The 20,537-nt window shown below is 49.5% G+C and overlaps 1 protein-coding gene across 2 annotated transcripts in view; it reads left to right on the top strand.

Annotated features, from left to right (window-relative positions):
- Nucleotides 1-9,709: 9,709 nt before the first annotated feature.
- Nucleotides 9,710-20,537, top strand: part of PTPN21 (protein tyrosine phosphatase non-receptor type 21) — a 33,302-nt gene continuing 22,474 nt past the window's right edge. Inside the window, exons 1-6 of one of the 2 annotated variants that reach the window (XM_083167149.1) lie at nt 9,710-9,898; nt 15,311-15,588; nt 16,743-16,912; nt 18,913-19,010; nt 19,785-19,882; nt 20,380-20,450. In XM_083167149.1, the coding sequence (XP_083023275.1) occupies nt 15,409-15,588; nt 16,743-16,912; nt 18,913-19,010; nt 19,785-19,882; nt 20,380-20,450 (617 nt within the window). In that variant the 5' untranslated portion in view covers nt 9,710-9,898; nt 15,311-15,408. The remainder of the gene's footprint in view (nt 9,899-15,310; nt 15,589-16,742; nt 16,913-18,912; nt 19,011-19,784; nt 19,883-20,379; nt 20,451-20,537) is intronic. The other variant, XM_083167150.1, reaches the window with a different exon arrangement.

Genomic DNA, 20,537 nt, shown 5'->3' with positions numbered 1-20,537 from the left:
CTAAATCCCTAAGAGCCTAACTCCACTCCCCTCTCCCCAACATTAGGGATTTGGGGGTGTTTAGGGGTGGGGTTAGGGCTTTAAGGGTGGTATTATGGATTTAAGGAGGGGCGGGGGAGTATGCGGGGTTGTTTAGGGATGAGGTTAAGGTTTTGGTGGTATTTAGGGGTGGAGTCAGGTTTTTGGGGGCTGTTTAGGGTGGGGTTAGTCTTTTATGGTTGGGTTTAGTGCCTTAAGGGGGTGTTTAGGGTCAGGGTTTTGTTAGTTGGGGTTAAAGTGTTTTAGAGCTGTGTTTAGGGAGCAGTTATGGGTTTAGGATGGAGTTAGGTTCTTAAGAGTTTGGATTTTATGGGGTTTAGCTATGAGGTCATAGGTGCCGATTCTGTGGGTGCTCAAGGGCCCGAGCACCCATGGAAATTGATAAGCACCCACATTGATGAGCACCCACATTGATGAGCACCCACATCGCCCGACACCAGGGAAACAGTATGCAGGAAGAGTGCATTCTGGCCGGAGTAATACGCGGACGTGGGGCGGGCCAGCCTGTGCGTGCTGTGATGGTGTCTGACATCAGATGCCATGCCACATAGTGCGCAGTGACTGAGTAGCTCAGCAGCGGCCCACCCATCCATGTCCCACTGCACTCCCCCTCCCACATTGCCAGCACAGGTACTGTGGGGTCATTTATGTACCTGCACCGTGGGGGCATTTATGTACCTGCACCGTGGGGGCATTTATGTACCTGCACTGTGGGGGCATTTATGTACCTGCACTGTGGGGGCATTTATGTATTTGGAACTCTGTTGCCGTAGTTTGAATATTAGAGATAACTGTGCTCCGTAATAGAAATTGGTATTATTTTGTGGCCATGCTCCTTACCCATGAAGCCACTCCTCTATATTTTTGGCTTGAGCACCCACCAGCTAAAACATAAATCGGCACCTATGGATGAGGTTAAGGTTTTGGGATTGGGTTAGGGTCTGGGGATGTTTTAGGGTCCTAGGGAATGTGGGATTAAGGTTTTAGGGTGGTCGTGTGCTAGAGGGAAGATACTCATCATCACTCACAGTGCAGAGCGCAGATACTAACCCATCAGGCAATACCTGGGCCTTGGGTTAGATTAGGGTATAGGTTTTTTTTTGTTTGGGGGGGGGGGGGATTTCTCCGGCTGGGTTAGGGTTTTAGTGGGGATAGGGATCTGTTCTCTATACTGGGAATGACGGTGAGTTCCCTGGTTAAAATGTTCTTTCTAGCACAGGACCACCCTCCCCTAACATGGGTGGGGGTGGGGGTGGGGGGATTTGGCTCTCAGGGTCGGGAGTTAGGCTTTTAGGGGGGGGGGGGGGGTAGGATTAGCCTGAACCCCCCCCTCCCCCCACACACAAACGCCTAACCTCCTTCATAAAAGCTGGAAACTCCTAAGCGCCTAACACCCCAACCCCACCCCTAAGACCGTAACTCCACCCCTAAAACCCAGTAGGACACTAAGTAAAAAAAAATTCATTGATGTGTTTAAAATAAACTGTCAAAACGACATGTACATGGGTTTGGGAGTTATCTCCCCCCACACACACACACACACACACACACACACACACACACACTTGATATGGACAGCCTAGACATTGTGTAAAGTAACGGTCAGGTGCACTATTCATTTGTTTTTTTTTAGTTTGGTTGCCTTAACAGGCGACAGTTCCCAGCCTGCAGGAAGCATGTGCAGCATACTCCAAGCTGTGTGTCCAGCAAGGCCCAAATAGGCACAGAGCATCATGGAGCCTCAGGCCCCACGCCGAGCAGTACCCGCATGTCAACAGCGCGCACGTCATTGCTGTCACCAGCAGGTGACAGCGCGACAGTACACAGCCCAGCAACCTGGGGACTGCCAGCGGAGGTAAGCACCAGAGCATGTACTGCCCTATTAGGGACCCCAGAGGTAACCATAGTATGGGAGGCATGGGTAGCAGCCATGGTGGCCGTGACATAATCTCATTGGTTGCGATGAGCAACATCACTGCTTTTAATTTTTAAAAGCTTTCGTAAAGTTACCCCTAGCCCCTGGCACAAGTTCTCCTGGTCAGTGTTTCTATAAAGCAGATCCACCAGATGGATGGCTGAGGGAGAATGCAGATAATAGCAGCGTGTCTGTGGTAAACAATGAGTAATCACTGAGGTATTCTGAGCACATAACTAGGATTGTCAGCAGCAGACTCATCCCCAGGACTGTCAGTATCCTGCTCAGCACACAGGCTTCGCATAACCACCTGTTTGAGCTTTGCCGACACATCAGGCCTCACATAGCCACCTGCCTGAGTACTGCCAGTACATCAGACCTCACATAACACAGGTGGTTACCTGCCTAAGCACTTCTGGCACATCAGACCTCACATAACCACCTGCCTGAGCACTGGTGGCACATCAGACATCACATAACTTGGCCTCTGCAAACAGCACATCAGGCCTCACAGTCACATACCCGCCTGCCTGAGTGATGCCTGCACATCAGGCCTCACTTGACCGTCTGCCTGAGAGCTGGGGGCACATCAGTCCTCATATAGCCACCTGCCTGAATGCTACTGGCACATCAGGCCTCGCCTAACCACCTGCCTGAGCACTGCCGGCAATCCGGCCGCACATAACCACCTGCCTGAGTGCTACCAGCACATAATCCTCACATAACCACCTGCTGACCAGGTGAGTACTGACCACCTACCGGCATATCAGTACTCACACAACCACCTGTCTGAGCATTGCTGGCACATCAAACCTCACACAGCCACCTGCCTGAGCACTGTCAGCACATCAAACCTCACATTACCACCTGCCTGAGCACTGCCGACACATCAGACATCACATAACCACCTGCCTGAGCGTTGGCAGCACATCAGGGCTCACATAACCACCTGCCTGGTCGCTGGGGAACATCAGGCCTCACATACCCACCTGCCTCATCACTGGGGCACATCAGGACTCATGGAACCACCTACCTGATTTCTGGGGCATATCAGGTCTCACATAACTACCTGCCTGATTGCTGGGGCACATCAGGCCTCACATAACCACCTACCTGAGCAATGGAGGCACATCAGGCCTCACATAACCACCTGCTTTAGCACTTCTGGCACATTAAACATCACATAACCACCTGCCTGTGCTTTGGTGGCACATCAGTTCACTGCCTGAGAGCTGCCTACACATCAGGCCTCGCGTAATCACCTGCCTGATCGCTAGGGCACATCAGCACTCACGTAATCACCTGCCTGAGAGCTGCCAGCACATCAGACCTAACATACCCACCTGTCTGAGTGCTGCCGGCACATCAGGCCTCATCACATAACTGCTGCCTGAGTGCTTGTGGCTCTGTGAGCCTCTAGCCATGCCCCCTGGCTACGGGAATAGACGCTGTGCGCATGCGCACAGCGTTTATTCCCCGCTGCTTAGCAGCCGACAGGAGGGACTCCCAACAGCCCCCCCTCACCGCGGGACACTGCCGGCCGCGGGAGGGACAGCGGGACAGGCCCTGATAATCGGGACTGTCCCGCTGTAATCGGGACTATTGGGAGGTATGCAATCCTAAATTAAGGAAAAAGTCCAGAAGCAGAGCATTTTGTACCTAATAGAATGGGTCATGTTGGAGGGTATGCTATATGCAATATTAAGGTGGCCTTTTCATTTAAGCCAGGCATGTCCAACGTTGACCCTCCAGATGTTTTGAAACTACACATCCCAGCATGCTTTGCAATAGTTTTAGCATTCTCTAATAGCAAAACTGTGGCAAAGCATGCTGGGATGTGTAGTTTCACAACATCTGGAGGGCCAACGTTGGACATGCCTGATTTAAGCAAAGGAGGCTTATTGGAGCAAATGTCCTTCCACCTAATATATGGAATGAGGCTGTGTAGTATAAATCGGGTATGGATCATTGAGTTACCAGTAAGTAGGTCGACAAGCTTTAGGTTGACATGCAGGAAGGTTGACAGGGTCAATAGGTCGACCTAGGTAAGGTCGACAGTGAAAAGGTGGACATGTTTTTTTTTTTTTTTTTACCTGAATATGGACACAGTCAACAAAAACACTAAAGCGTAGCACTGCGTCCCATCACATGGCTCGCTGCACTCGTCATGCTTCGGGCAGGGTGTTTCGCTGCTCTCGGCACACTATTTTATTCTTCAACCATGCCTAGGCTTAGAGGATGGTAGGGCATGAAATACCGCCTGTCGGCACATGTCGGCTCAAAAGAACTGTAAAAAAACTAGGGATGTGCACTGGACACTTTTCGCGTTTTGAGTTCTGATTACCTTCAGGTTTTGGGTTCTAATGGGTTTTGCCAAAACACCCCCTAAACGTTTTGGGTTTTGATTTTTTTTTAAAAAGCATAAAAACTGCTGAAATCGCAGAATTATTATTAATTTTTTTGCTCCTACGCTATTATTAACCTCAATAACATTAATTTCCACTCATTTCCAGTCTATTCTGAACATCTCACACCTCACAATATTGTTTTTAATGCAAAAGGTTGCACCGAGGTAGCAAGTCTGCGGCACAAGTACATGGCTCATCTAGGAGTGGCACTGCAGCAGCAAACAGGATGGAAGTTTGAAAATCTAAAGGTGCGTACACACGGGGGCGATTTTGTTTAATATCGTGGGAAATATGGTTGCTAAGCGACCATATTGCCCGCGATGGGAGTGTGCACCGGCGATATATCGCCGGGTGCGCGCTCCCGTTTTTACCCCAGTAGTGATCGCTGGTCGCAGGAACATGCTCCTGCGACCAGCTGATTTCCACTGCCGGGCTCCCCCCGGCAGTTTCTTTTTCATCAGCGACCATCTCTGGTCAGGTGCAGCCCCGCTCCTCTGCCTATGTCGTAGGCAGTGTAGGCTTGAATGGCCTTTTGCGTCTCTTCCATCCTCTGCAGCATATAGAGGGTGGAGTTCCAGCGTGTCACCACCTCTTGTTTAAGCTGATGGCAGGGCAGGTTGAGGAGTTTTTGCTGCTGCTCCAGCCTTCGGCAGGCAGTGGCAGAATGCCGAAAGTGTTCGCAAATTTTGTGGGCATCTCCTGCACGCTCCTGTCACTTTTGATGAAATGCTGCACCACCAAATTTATTGTGTGGGCAAAACATGGCACGTGATGGAAATTGCCTATGTTTAATGCCCGCACATTTAGGTGATACTTAGTGATTTACATTTAGTGATGCCCAGTGAAGTGGAATCTAGACGGGATTTGGTACCGGGGACACAATACCTACATCAACCGTCTAAATCCCACTCCACTGATGGCGGACACCGGACGCATGTATAACACCAACATAGCTGTCAAGGCCGCAGTTATCCGCTTTGCCATAGGATGACTGCTGTCGTATTTCGTCCTCATGGCAAACGACTGTTTGACGGTCAATTGCTTAGTGAAAGACGTAGTGGTCTTACAACTTCCCCTATTGGATGATGACCGACTCCCAGCAGCAGCAACAGCAGCAGCGGCAGTAGTAGGTGTAGCGCTGCAGGATCCTCTGGAGGAATCTCGGATAGAAGAGGAGTCAGTCATGCTGGTGCCATGGCCTGCAGGACTCCCCCCGATCTGGATCAAGGAAGAATTTGAAGAGGAGGGAATTGGTGGTGTGCTTTTCAGGCGCTTGGCTCCAATAGGAGGACCAAGGGATTTAGGTGTCCCTGGACTGCTATCCACAGTTCCTGAACTAAACACTGATTTATGAAGGGTCTTCAGGTGACGTAGAAGGGAGGATGTCCCTAGGTAGACAAGATCCTTACCCCTGCTTATTGGAGCTTTACATAAGCTACAAATGGCAATACATATGTTGTCCGGATTCCGATAAAAAAAAAATCCAGACCATAGGACCATTTATTGGTTCTCTGCCCAGGCATGATGATGGGCTTTTTCATCCCATGGACAACAAGTTCCCCCCCTTCCTGGTGCCTCATTCCCTCCTGGTGCCTCATTCCCCCCTGGTGCGTCATTTAAGCAAACCACCTCTTCATCCTCCTCGTCAACTTCCTCCTCAGCGCCAGCTACATCAGCCTGGAATTTATTACAGCACTGCAGGTATTATTACTTAAATTTAATAGCCTAGGTAGGCAGTAGCACTTGCAGTGGCACCAGTGGACTGAGTACAAAAAATATACTCATTAGGTACGTAGGTAGGTAGGGAGATAGTGGTACTGGCAGCCTCTATGCAGTGCAGGCACTAGCAGCACCAGTGGACTATATACATAATATAATATGTACAGGGCAGCCAAGAGGAATGCTGGGCCCCGGTAAAATTTTAGGGGTGTGGCTTAAGTGTGGGAGGTGTGGGCACTTCCCGCACTTAGGCCACGCCCCAAAATGTTTAGAGGAGGGTAAAAGAAAACTCTAAAAACTATAATCTCACACCTACAGCATGTGCTGTGCTGACAGGAGGCTCAGCATCACCTCCCACGCTGTTAGTGAGACACTCATGCTGAGCCTCCTGTCAGCACAGCACATGCTGTAGAAGTGTTGCTACCTGGGAGGGACGGAGGGGTTGGACCAGGGCCCCTACGGGGCCCCTCCAGCAAGCCTGGGCCCGGGTAATTAGTACCCGCTCCCCCCCCCCTTCTCGGCTGCCCTGAATATGTACAGCACCAGAGGTAGGCCCCAGCACAGAGGAGACCGTAGTACACACACACACACACACACAAAGCAGAATCAGTTATATAAGTTCAGTTTACACAGCTGACTGCCCTTGCAAAGGTGATCCCACCCTAAGCAGAGAAGACAGAGTACACAGCAGCAGCACTGAGGGAGACAGACCCCAGTAGACAGCCCCAGCGACAACTTCAAGCCCCAGCAGCAGCACCCAGCCAACACACCCTCGAGTTTGAAGAAACTCAGGGAGCCCGAGGTGTGCTCCCACCACCACCAGTGCTGTGCCTAAACACGTGCAAAGGGGGCAGCCGTACGAACGTTTGGACCCTCTCCTAAAGGAGAAAGGCCCCATGGTTCCCCTAACCCCCCTCAACCATAAGGCCGAGGAAGGGAAAAAAGGGATCGGTGGGTCCTCTTCGCCGAAGCTCAGAGAGACCCGCGTTTCCTCCACCCCCGGAAGGGTTTTGGACGGTGGGTCCTCCGCACCCGAAGGTTTGGAGAGACCCGCTTAGGCTTCCCTCCGCCTTGCGGCTCAGGGTTGCCCTCGAGGGGACCGGGACTCTCCCCAAAAGGTGAAGAGTCCCAGCCACGTTTGGGGAACGGAAGGCCCGTTAGGGACAGCCGCACTACCCAAATCAAAAAAACGTGACAAACTAACGAAAAACGTGAAGTGCTCAAAAGTGCAAATCAAAGAATGAAATAAAAAGAGGCCCTAGCCAGAAGGCCGGGGTGGGGGTGTAAAAAAATTGTCCTACCCCATCCAAAAGGACGAGGTAAGGACGTGTAGCCTAACCTAGAGGGAAGTGCGCGGTGCAGGTGCCATTCAGTGCAAGGTGCTGGACATCACCAGTGCAAATCAGGCACCCCCGAGTTGCCCCGGGGGCACAGTGCAGCCTCGGGCTCCAGGCAGCCGACCAGTCAGTGTCCGACCAAGTGTTTCTCCGTCTCACCAGCAGGTACTTTCCAGCCCCTGGCATGGGAATGGGTACTCCACTGGGCTTTTCGAAAGACTCCCTTAGGGGCTGCACCCCCCTCGGAAGAGCAATCTACTCAGTCCCAGTGTTTCTCCGCTCCCAGGGTTAAGATACTAGGCTGAGCTTTTCGCTGTGCCCAGGCTGGGGCCCTACCCAACCTGGACCAATCTACTCGGTCTCAGCTTTTCTCCGCTCCCTGGGAATGGATACTAGACTGAGCCTTTCGCTGACTCATCCTTCGGGGGCTACGAACCCCGTCAAGAGAGTCAAACTACTAGGCCCAGTGTTTCTCCCCCCCCCCCCCTCTCCCAACCCGCTCCTAGATTGGAGTGAAGATGGCGGGCGCGGGAGCCACTATTTAAAGCATCAGTCTATCTCCTTTTTCTCATGTATACTAGGAGTGACTTTAAATGGAAGTCCTGCTTATTACAGAGGTCCCCGACCAAGCATGGTAATTCTCATAGTGGGCATCAGCGCTGAATGCCTTAGTGGGTAACTCACAGCTGCAGGTTCCGTATTCATAATTCTTCAAATCTGCTGCAGTTAGTACTACCAAATGCGGTTTTCCCGGAGCTTAGATAACATGTTTCTCCACCTTTTTACATCTCAGCAGCTTCCTCAGACCACCTGCCTTCCTCAGACCACTGGGGCACACCAGGCCTCACATAACCTCCTGCCTGCTCACTGGGTCACATCAGGACTCATGTAACCTGCCTGATCGCTGGGGCAGATCAGGTCTCATGTAACCGCCTGCCTGATTCCTGGGGCACATCAGGTCTAATGTAACCACCTGCCTAATCGCTGGGGCACATTAGGCCTCACATAACCACCTGCCTGATTGCTGGGGCACATCAGGACTCATGGAACCACCTGTCTGATCGCTGGGGCACATCACGCCTCATGGAACCACCTGCTTGATCGCTGGGGCACATTGGGCCTCACGGAACCACCTACCTGATAGCTGGGGCACATCAGGAAGGGGTCTGTGGCTGACTCTCAGGTGGGAGCATAGTGCAGACCATACAGTTATTATTATGCATGCAGAGGGTGTTTCTGTGTAGTCACAAATTCTAGGCAGCTTTATTTATACACTGCAATGTTGAGTTCACTCCTCTGCACCTTACAACTGCCTGTATTTGGCTAGCTGTGGGAAGCTGCTTAATTATCAAACTTTAATCTTTATTTTATGGGCAGACTGCAAACATTAATAAATATGCCCTTAAATGTCAACATTATAATGAGTGTTTTTTTCACTGACACTGGCACCTATAATCTGCAGAGTTATATTATGACTGCTGAGAATCTGGGATCCTCTGTGTGCCTAGGCATCAAGCTGGTGCAGCACTGGGCACCTCCATGTGGATGGGCATAAGGCTGGTGCAGCACTGGGCCCTTGGGCATCATGCCTGGTGCAGCACTGAGCAGTTGGCACCTCTGTGTGGCTGCTAGGCAGCAGGCTGGTGGAGCACTGGGCACCTGTGTGGCTGGACATCATGCCTGGTGCAGTCTGGGCAACCCCGTGTGGACAGGCATCAGGCTGGTGGAGCACTGGGCACCTCTGTGTGGCTGGACATCATGCCTGGTGCAGCACTGGCCACCTCTGTGTGACTGGGCATTAGGCTGGTGAAGCACTGGGCCCCTCTGTTTGGCTGGACTCCATCATGCCTGGTGCAGCACTGGGCAACCCCATGTGGCTGGGCATCAGGCTAGTGTAGCACTGGGTGGCTTCTGGGCATCATGCCTGGGGCAGTAACTACACTGGGCACCTCTGTGTGGCTGGACATCAGCCATAGGGCAGCACTGGGCATTACCACCTGATCTTTGGTCAGCCCAGGTCACTGCAGCCAGACATTGTTCCCCTGCCATCTCCTCTGCTATTTCTGTAATGCTGCCATAGCCGGAGAGCAGCAGCTGCTGCCCCATCGCTGGCATTCCTACCCACTGACATCATGGGCAGCCCCTGCACAGATCCCTCCGCGCGGGACTACTTCTCATCCCTCGTGACCCGGCGTCCCTATGCCCCCGCAGCTGGCACTTTGGATACAGGCAGCACAGAGTTAAGCTGTGCAACAGGGGAAGTTTCGGGACCTCTTTCTGTACCCACACTGCCCCGTCCGCTGTGGCCGCCTCACATAGCGGAGTGATCCCTCCCTAGTACTGTTACACACAGGAAGTGAGAGTGCTGGAGAGAGGAACGGGGTGATTGGGTGGGGGTGCAGTTTGCAATGCAGACAGCACAGAGACCTGTGACCCCCTGACATAGAGACCCCCCTGCGCGGGATCTGTGCAACAGCCAGGTAACAGTGTTACATTGTATCTGCTGCTAAGTGTAGTGTTACATTGTATCTGCTGCTGCTGTCTGTAGTGTTACATTATATCTGCTGCTGTCTGTAGTGTTACATTATATCTGCTGCTGTCTGTAGTGTTACATTGTATCTGCTGCTAACTGTAGTGTTACATTTTGTCTACTACTATGTGTAGTTACATTGTGTCTGCTGCTGTCTGTAGTGTTACATTGTGTCTGCTGCTGCTGTCTGTCTTGTTACTTTGTATGTGCTGTTGGCTGTAGTGCTTCATTGTATCTGTAGCTATCTGACATCTCTTAATGCCCATAAGATAAGGGGTACTCAGTGGCACCATCTGCTACAGATGTGCTGCCAGACACATCAGAGTAGGCAGATATCAATGTATAGATTCTCTTGTAACTTACTGACATCTGTTTGAACTAGAGTAATTTCTATTGGCCAGAAAGTGCCTGTAAGTAGTAGTGACCCATTAATATGTTTATAGCAAAACCACACTTTTTGGTAATAAAGTCGATTTCTGGATTCAGATGAAAGTGTGTGTCTGTGTGTGTCCTGCTGACGAGCCTACACATCAGGAATGCTGCTGTGGAACATTCCATGGGCTGTGTGAGCCCAGGCTGCTAGGTCAGGTGTCTGCTGGTAGCAGCAGTCTATGGTCAGGGGGAAAAGCAGGAATTGACCTCCCCACTATGGGGGCACTGCATCACCAGCCTTGTGCTACTGCTGGCGTACAGCGACAGATACTCTACTTGGAAGCTCTGTTACACCACGAGGAGTCAGTGACCATAATTTGAGATATGAAGCTCGCATGCAGGAGTGTCTGCTGTTTATATAATACCCTAGTGATAAAGACGTTCCATCTCATCAATCCTTTCGGTATCATGGTGGCTGACAGACAGCGGGCCTAATTCAGACCTGATCACTGGTGTGCAAATCCGCAGAGCGGGCGATTATCGATAGACTGCGCATGCATCTGTACTAAGAAATCCTACTACTTTTTATGATTGCTAGGCATTCCAAGGTGACTGGCAGGAAGCTGGCATTTGGGGTGGTAGCTGGCCATCTCACGGCATTTTAGGGGAGGGTGTGTGACGTCAGCTTCGGCCTCAATGTCATTGCAGCCACCAGTAAGTGGCCACTCTGAGCCAGTGATCAGTGGGGAAATCATTAGATGGTGAGCGGCTTACCAATGGTTTTGGAAATATTTGCATAACTCCGAAATCTTCGCACGCCATACATATCTGGTGGCACTGTGTACACATCCATTGGCATGGTGTACACATTGATTCACAATGCCGGATTTCACTCTGGCGGGTGGCATTTAACAGATCAGTAGCAGCCGTGCAGTCATGTCTGAACCAGGCCCAATGTCTAGGTCGAATCTGTATACTCAAAATGGGTATGACCTATTCACTGTCCTGGGGGTACTCTGCAGACCAGTTGGGGGTATTTGAAAATAATATTGGTAATGGCGGAAGATGAAAAAGTCTTTTGATGGCAGACCGCTCACTTCCACTCCACTCATAGATATTGTTTTAAATTGAGAGGAGGGGGTACTCATCAATGAAAAGCCTAATCAAGGGGTACGGGAGAGAAAAAAGGCTGGGAACCACTCTAGTGTACAACAGAGGTCTTCTTCTCACTCTCAATGTCAGTGTAGACCTAGTCTATGCACACCCAAATCCTTTTTGTTCCTCTGCAGTGCAGTGCAGTGCAGTGGTTCCCAACCCTGGTCCTCAAGTACCCCCAACAGTGCATGTTTTGCAGGTCTCCACACAGAATCACAAGTGCTATAATTAGCTCCACCTGTGGATCTTTTTCAAATGTGCCTGAATAATGAGTGCACCTGCTGGTGACCTGGAAAACGTGCACTGTTGGGGATACTTGAGGACCAGGGTTGGGAACCACTGCTCTAGTGTACCACAGAGGTTTTCTCCTCGCTCTTACTGTCAGTGTAGACCTGGTCTATGCACACCCAAATTCTTTCTGTTCCTAGAGAAATGATTTTCAACCTTTTTACCTTGCGGCACACTTAATAAGATTTTAAAATTGCCAAGGCACACCATGAGATCCCCACAGGGTAAAACACATTGGCCCCCACAGGAAAAAAAAACAATTCTATTGGCCCCCATATAAAAAACAATCACACGGTCCCCACAGGTAACAAAAATAAGATACATTGGCCCTTTACATGAAAAGAAGAGACCCATAAATAACAGTTGAACTGATGGTGGCTGTAAACTGGTTTGTGCATCTCTAGATCTGAAGGCACACTTGAGAACAGCTCAAGGCACACTAGTGTGCCACGGCACAGTGGTTGAAAAACAATGCTCTAGAGCAGGCATGTCCAACCTGCGGCCCTCCAGATGTGCTAAATCTACACATTCCAGCATGCATTGCCATCCTTCTAGCATTCCCTAATAGCCAAATTGTGGCAAGGCATGCTGGGATGTGTAGTTTTAGCACATCTGGAGGGCCGCAGGTTGGACATGCCTGCTCTAGAGCACCACAGAGGTCTTCTCCTCACTCTCACTGTCAGTGTAGACCTGGTCTGTGCATACCCCAATCCTTCCTGTTCCGTCAGTGTACACAGAGGTCTTCTCCTCACTCTCACTGTCAGTGTAGACATGGTGGTCTGTGCACACCCCGATCCTTCCTGTTCCTCTAGTGCACCACAGAGGTCTTCTCTTCACTCTCATGGACAGGTGACATGTATGTGCACTGCAGCCGCAGTGATGGGACAGAAGGGGAACCTTTTGTCAGGGCCACCTTAACGGCATTGTAGGCCCTGGACAAATCAAGGATCGGAGGCCCCTCCCCCATTTACATGAAAAAATGTAAACAAAGCACACCCTCTCCTGTGGTCCCATGCCATCTCTCCACTTCCATAGAGTGATTGTCTGTCAGCACTCTGATTGGAGGAAAGCTCCAGCCATCCACCAATCAGCATGCTGACATCTATTTACTGAGTAGCTGCAGGCTAGGAAGCAGGAAAAGAATGCAGCTTGGTCACTCTGTTTTTGTGTTATTCACAATCAGAGTTACCAGGCAGCATTCTCCACAGGGTTGCCTACCCTCCCGCCATGGCGGGAGGCTCCCAAAAATCGGGTCCCCCTCCCGGCCTGCCTGAAAGGTGGGACCCCCCGATCGCAGTGTCTTCCCCCTGAGCTCGGCATTTAAATGCCGCAATCCACGGTTCTCAGAGGAGGCGGCGGAGCTAAAATATCACAATTGCGTAATTTTAGCCACGCCTGCTCCACGGAGATCTGTGAATTAGATTATTTTACATCCTGGGTGTGGGGCTTAATGACGGCGCACTCAAGCCCCCCCCCCCCCCCCCCCCCAAACTGCTACTGAAAGTCTCCTCTCCGGGCTTCTCCCAGAGAGGAGACTGGAAAAGTCAGCAACCCTGATTCTCCACTGCCTCCGAAGAATCTCAGGTGGCAGATGGGCACAACCCCATCTGCTCCAGCTCAAAGGCCCCCTAGAATTGGGGGGGAGCAGCTGCCCATTGAGCCCATACGTTAAGATGGCCCTGCCTGTTATTAGTATTGTCCTGCGCATTGCGTGGTGGTGCCTCAGAGGTGGTCAGGCAGCTGCATTTTCCTAATGTTTCTTGTACAACGATGGCACACAAGGAATAAAGGTGAGTGAATGAGGTCACACAGGGACCATACTATTAGTGTTCCTTGGGAGCCATGCTTGGGAACCTCCCCTAGCCTTAAACCTAATGATAACATTGCCATTTTGCTAATGTCTGCATTTCATAGGTTAGCAATTTCCAGTTGTCAACATCTATGTCAGACATAACTGTCGACATACTGACCATATCGACAATATATTAGGTCAATGACGTGTGAATATTTGAGCAGCTATTCATTAGTTTCAGTAGATTTGCAGATCCTAAAATAACCTTTCTGACTCATTTGCTTCTATAAATATTGGTGTCACCTGTTATCCGACGGTTACATAACCGCTGAATGCAGATATATAGGGTGAGTAACCGGGATTATGGTATTTATATCAGTAGAAAGTGCTGAGAACACGCCCAATCTGTGCAGGATTGATGCAGGGAGACAGCAGCCCGTCAGCGGTCATTACTGCAGCAGGGATCAGTCTGTTCAGTAGTAAGCTGTTGCTTCATTACAAGGATTGCTGATACAGAGGGTTTAACTGGGTATTCTGCCTGTACCATTGGAGCTTCCGTTCTCTGGTACAGCATATACATAATATCCATTCTCTGGTACAATATATATATATATATATATATATATATATATATATATATATGCTGCGCTCAGTGATGTGACTGGATAGGCTGCGCTCTCAGTGATGTCACCAGCTCCTAGTGATTGCATAGGTTGAACTCTCAGTTATGTCACTGGCTCCTAGTGACTGGATAGGCTGCATTCTCAGTGAGGGATACGGTTACTAGGTCAACATGACTGAAGGTTGACATGCATGAAGGTTAACATGGGTTAAGTCCACAGGTCATTAGGTCGACAGGTCATTAGGTCAACACAAGCATTAGGTCGACATGTTTTTTTTTTTTTTTTTTTAGCCAACATGTGCCGGCAGGCGGTATTTCATGCCCTACCATCAGCTAGGGCGTGGTGGGAGAATAAAATAATGTGCCCGCAGCATGGCGAGCGGACGCGGTGCTATGATTCGGTGTCCATGTTGACCGTGTCAAAATTCGGGACAAAAAAAGTGAAAAACCTTCAGCCATATCGACCTACTTGCTGTCTACCCAAGTGATGTCACGTGCTCCTAGTGACTGGATAGGCTGCACTATCAGTGATGTCACTAGCTCCTAGTGACTGGATAGGCGTCACTGGCTCCTAGTGACTGAATAGGCCACACTTCCAAGTAGCGCTGGGTTCGCTGCACTCCTCTGAAAGACACTCGAGGTCTGTCAGGACCTCTACTAACTGTCTCCTCCAAGGTTGCAGCAATTTTTAGAGGGGCCCGCCGTAGACAACAATGATGCTGCGCTGTCTTTCCTCAACTAATATCCCAAATCCAGTGGGATCAAACAAATCGGTGGTCGCCTGGCCCATTCCATTGGACAGTTATATTTTGAATACGTGAGCCTTACAACACCGGCTGTAAACATGGAATCCTTTGCTGCAGCCCAAATAATTCAGAAAGTCCATTATTTGCAGCCTGTCTGTCCAATGGCAGCATAGCGGCATGTTTCTGAGTTTTCAGCAGGCAATTGCAGGCCAATCCCTATTTCAGCAGTTATTTCATGTTTAATGGGGGTATATATGCTATTATATACCATGGTGGGGTCCAAGGGCTTGTACTGGTTTATACACATGTCCTTTTGGAGTTCAGTTTTGTACTGGACCATTATTATTTCTATATCCTTTATATTAACGTCACTTCTGCATTTTGCAGGGTCCTGGATGTTTACTACACGCAGATGCTTCTCTCTGTATTTGATGGCCGCTGGGTGATCTGGGCGAGCCCGGAACGCTCCAGCTGATTGTCAGAAGATGCCGCTTCCATTTGGGCTGAAGCTAAAGCGGACGCGGCGGTACACAGTGTCCAGCAAGAGCTGCCTGGTGGCTCGGATTCAGCTGCTCAACAATGAGTTTGTGGAGTTCACCCTGTCGGTGGAGAGCTCTGGCCAGGAGTGCCTGGAGGCCGTAGCCCAGAGGCTGGAGCTCCGAGAGGTGAGCATTTTATATTGCTGCTTTCCAGCTGGAAACTGTAGTTCCTCATGGGCTGATACACCTCAAATTCTGCCTTCAAGAAATGCAGTTGGGCTCTTGTGTGTTAGAGACAAGTATGAGGCCAGTAGGGGAACTTGTGGGTTTGGGCCCAGGTGCTCCCCTGGATGAGGTGGTGGGCCCAGGTGCTCCCCGGTGGGATGTGGTGGGCCCTGGTGCTCCGCGGTGTGAGGTGGTGGATCCAGGTTATCTCCTGGATGAGGTGGTGGGCCCACATGCTCCCCAATGTGAGGTGGTGTGTCTATGTACAGGTACGGAGCAGGGTAATTCCCTCTGTGGGATTCCCATGTACAAGTACAACCTGGAGACACAGCTTTGCTATGGTTACTAGTTGTTGGTTTATATTGTACATTTACTATATAAGTATAAAAGTGCTGCCGCTGTCTGGTTCGCACAATGTAATGCACTTGGTAGAGGTGGAAACAAATCTTTAATTCACAAGAATTCTGGTGGGTGCTGAAGAGTGCCCGATTTAAGCCATGATTCATGCGGCCTTTGTGTCATGCACCTGCTGGTAGTTATCCGTCAGCGAGTCCTGCTGCAATCCCTGGGTACAGAGACTCGCACTATATAGTCACCTGGACATTCCATAGGCTGTATACCTCATCTATGTGACCTCATGGCGGCTCCTTCCCCACATCTGCTGCCATCACTGGACCGCTCTCTGGTGGCTGCCATGTGATCATGTGCGAGCTGATGGCAGGGTACGACCTCCTGTGTGCTGTCTGGACATAACTTCAATGATAAATAGTTCTGTTCGGGTTGCTGCATACAGTGGAGGTAAGTTACATGGGAAAAACACAGAATCCTACCAGTACAGCTACAGCTCCGCCAGCAGTGTACCTCTTATACAGGACTATGGCTCCTCTGTATCAACACCCTGATCACACAGTCATCCCCCTCCAATGGCTGCTGGGGGGCTGTTGTGTGGAGTTTGTATGTTCTCCTCGTGCTTGCATGGTTTTCATCTGGGCACTCCGGTTTCTCCCATACTACAGAAATATACTGGTAGGGTAATTGTCTCCCAATAAAATGACAGTCACTTACCTGCCGCTGTATAGTGTAATAATTAGCTGCTATTGTCTCGCTGTTGTCAGGTGACGTACTTCAGTCTGTGGTATTACAACAAGCAGAACCAGCAGCGATGGGTGGATCTGGAGAAACCGCTGAAGAAACAGCTAGACAAGTACGCCCTGGAACCCACCGTGTATTTTGGAGTGGTTTACTATGTGCCTTCCGTGTACCAGCTGCAGCAGGAGATCACCAGGTGGGTGCAGGCTTCCACAGTACAGCCACTGACTGATATGGTAGCAGGTGACTATTGCAGCCTGACTCATGCTATATGAGAGGTCATATTCCCCATATACAACACTGTACTGTACCTCACTGTACTCTACCACAATACTGTATCACACTATACTGTACCAAACTACTGTGATGTATTACACTACTATACCACACAGTACTGTTCAACACTACTGTACTGTACCTCGCTGTACTGTAGCACGCTACTGTACTTAGCTGTACTGTACCACACAACTGTATCACACTGTACTGAACCACATTACTGTACTGAACCTCACTGTACTGGACCACACTACTGTATCACACTGTACTGGACCACACTACTGTATTGTATCACACTGTACTGTATCATACTTCTGTACTATGCAAGACTACAGCACAGTGTACTGTACCACACTACTGTATCACACTGTACAACACTACTGTACCTCGCTGTACTGTAGCACACTACTGTACTCAACTGTACTGTACCACACGACTATCACACTGTACTGAACCACATTACTGTACTGTATCACACGGTACTGAACCTGCCTGTACTGTACCACTCTACTGTATCACACTGTACTGGACCACACTACTGTATTGTATCACACTGTACTGTATCATACTTCTGTACTATGCTGTAGACCAGTGGTTCCCAACCCTGGTCCTCAAGTACCCCCAACAGTGCATGTTTTGCAGGTCTCCACACAGAATCACAAGTGCTATAATTAGCTCCACCTGTGGATCTTTTCAAATGTGCCTGAATGAGTGCACATGCCGGGTGACCTGGAAAACGTGCACTCTTGGGGGTACTTGAGGACCAGGGTTGGGAACCACTTCTGTAGACTATGCAAGACTACTGTACTGTATCACACTGCACTGTACTGTACTGTAGCACACTACTGTATCACACTGTACAACACTACTGCACTGTTATGTACTGTACCACACTACTGTACTGTACCACACTACTGTATTACACTGTACTGCCCTGTACCATGCTGTACTGTATTGCATGGTACTATATCAAACAATGCTATTCCACACTGTACAGTGCCACAGTGTACTGTGCCGCGATGCACTGTATCGCGCTGTACTCTATCGCATGGTACTAAACTATATTACAGTATACTATATCACTCTGTACTGTATCGCTCGGTATTATGCTATACCATGCTGTACAGTGCCACCCTGTACTGTGCAACGCAGTACTGTATCACATGGTACTATACTACATCACTGTATACTATACCGTGCTGTACTGTATCACACGGTTCTATGCTATACCACACTATACAGTGCCACCTGTAATGTACCACGATGTACTGTATCACACGGTACTATACTATATCACTGTATACTATACCGCATTGTACTTTGTCACACGGCTCTATGCTATACCACACTGTACCGTGCCACCTGTACTGTGCCACGTTGTACTGTATCGTATTGGTTCTATACCATATCACAGTATACTATACCACTCTGTATTTTATCACATAGTACTATTCTATACCACTATGCACTATGCCCTATTGTACTGTATCGCATGGTTCTATACCATATCACAGTATACTATGCCATACTGTACTTTATTTAGTGGTACTATGCTATACTACCCTGTACAGTGCCACTCTGTACTATGCCATGTTGTACTGTATCGCATGGTACTAATCTATATCACATTCTACTATACCACGCTGTACTGCATCGTGCAGTACTATGGTATATCACCCTGTACAGTGCCACACAGCTCGCTAAACCAAACAGAACAGCTGATCCAGAAGGAATAATCTTGTGTCCTTGTGTCTTGCGCTATTCCCAGTGATACTGGTTCCACTCAGAGTGACTGCCCCATTCTGTGCATCATGTGACTGTTAGGGGTATTGTTATGTGGCGCAGCCTGGCATGGCGTACCCCATTATCTGTATGTGACACAGCCATATTACCTGTATGTACTTCTGTTTTGTCTGACAGATACCAGTATTACCTACAGTTAAAAAAGGACATATTGGAGGGAAAAATTCCCTGCACGCTGGAACAAGCCATTCAGCTAGCCGGCCTGGCGGTCCAGGGTAAGTACTGCACAGCGGGCGCCTCTGCTGCATCCATGCCACTGGGAGCGAAGTGCTGCATGTACAGTTATTACTCTGCATTATTCAGATGGCAACAGCATATAGTGTACTCTAATGGAAAGGGATCTCTACTGAATGAAAACCTAAATCTTCTCAGATTGGTTGCTTTCATGTTGTAAATGCCAAACCAGAAAGATGTTTCCAGAATTCAGTGTTGTCATGTGTTTCCTGAGTAGCGCTGGGGGAGGTGGTGCCCATGGGGGGGGGGGGGGGACACGGTCATTGGGTCGTCAGCAAGTTGTTAGACAGACAAATGTCGACATGGGTTAGGTCGACATGGGCGTGGTGGGAGGATAAAATAGTGTGCCGAGCGTAGCAAGGCACTTAGCCCGAAGCATGGCTAGCAGACGCGGTGCACTTTAACCTGTGTCCATGTCAACTGTGTCGACATTCAGGTAAAAAAAAACAGTGAAAAACCCCATGTCAACCTTTTAACTGTCGACCTAATCCATGTCGACCTAATGACCCTGTCGACCTTCCTGCATGTTGACCTAAGAACTGTCTAACAACTTGCTGGTGACCAACTGATCTACACCCCCCACGGGTAGGGTGCACAGCCACAGACAATGACATATGTGGGGTATTAGGGCTGGTAGTGACTTTCCCATGTGGTGTTTGCAGAACAGGGTGTGGCGGCCCGGGTATGGAATATATCACTAGTTCCCTCCGCGCTTTCCAGGCTATACTGATAATGGCTCCCTGTTTCCTCTGCAGCGGATTTTGGAGACTATGACCAGTATGAATCTCAGGATTTCCTGCAGCGCTATGCTCTGTTTCCTGTGGTAAGGACTGTTAACCCCTTACAACCTACGGTGATTACATTTCCACTTTATAATGAATTATGCTGTAGTGTCACGCTCACCCATCTGCTCTGCAATTGCCACCAGCAGAATCCCAACTAGTCACCTGACAATTGTACTGTATGGGGACACAATACACAAAGCTGCGTTATTGTTGGGGCCACAAAACATTTTGGATGGGTCATTCCTCCGTCAGGTGTCTACATGATCGGGACAAGTGATCTGTCTTCCCATTTGTTACCAGCAAGTGCTATTATTCTTATATTTATAAGGCCCCACAGTACTAGTGGAATAAATGGTGTTATTATACATAAGCCAGATAAGTACAAGTTACAGATATATTATTAGAGTAAGCAGTTAACATAGTTATGTAGAGGAGCAAAAGGGCAGAAGGCCCTGCTCGTACGCACTTACATTGTGGAGGGCAGGGGCAGCTGAGTTAGCCGGGGGATGTTTACTGAGAATGGTCTCGATATACCTGTGTTGTAATAATGAATTGTTGTGTTTAGGGGTGGATCCAGGATGAGAAGACGCTGGAGGAGGCAACAGCGAATGTTGCTCTGATTCACCAAAAGCTACGGTATAACCCCAACTAGCCCTACACAAGTTATGGGGGGATTTAATTCATTCTTCTGGGATAGCGCAGCGGGGATGAGGACTACCGGCG

The sequence above is a fragment of the Crinia signifera genome, chromosome 12 (assembly GCF_055691185.1).
Source record: "Crinia signifera chromosome 12, ASM5569118v1, whole genome shotgun sequence".
Taxonomy (NCBI): Eukaryota; Metazoa; Chordata; class Amphibia; order Anura; family Myobatrachidae; genus Crinia; species Crinia signifera.
The sequence above is the reverse complement of the archived record's forward strand: the minus strand, read 5'-3'. Positions and strand labels throughout refer to the sequence as shown.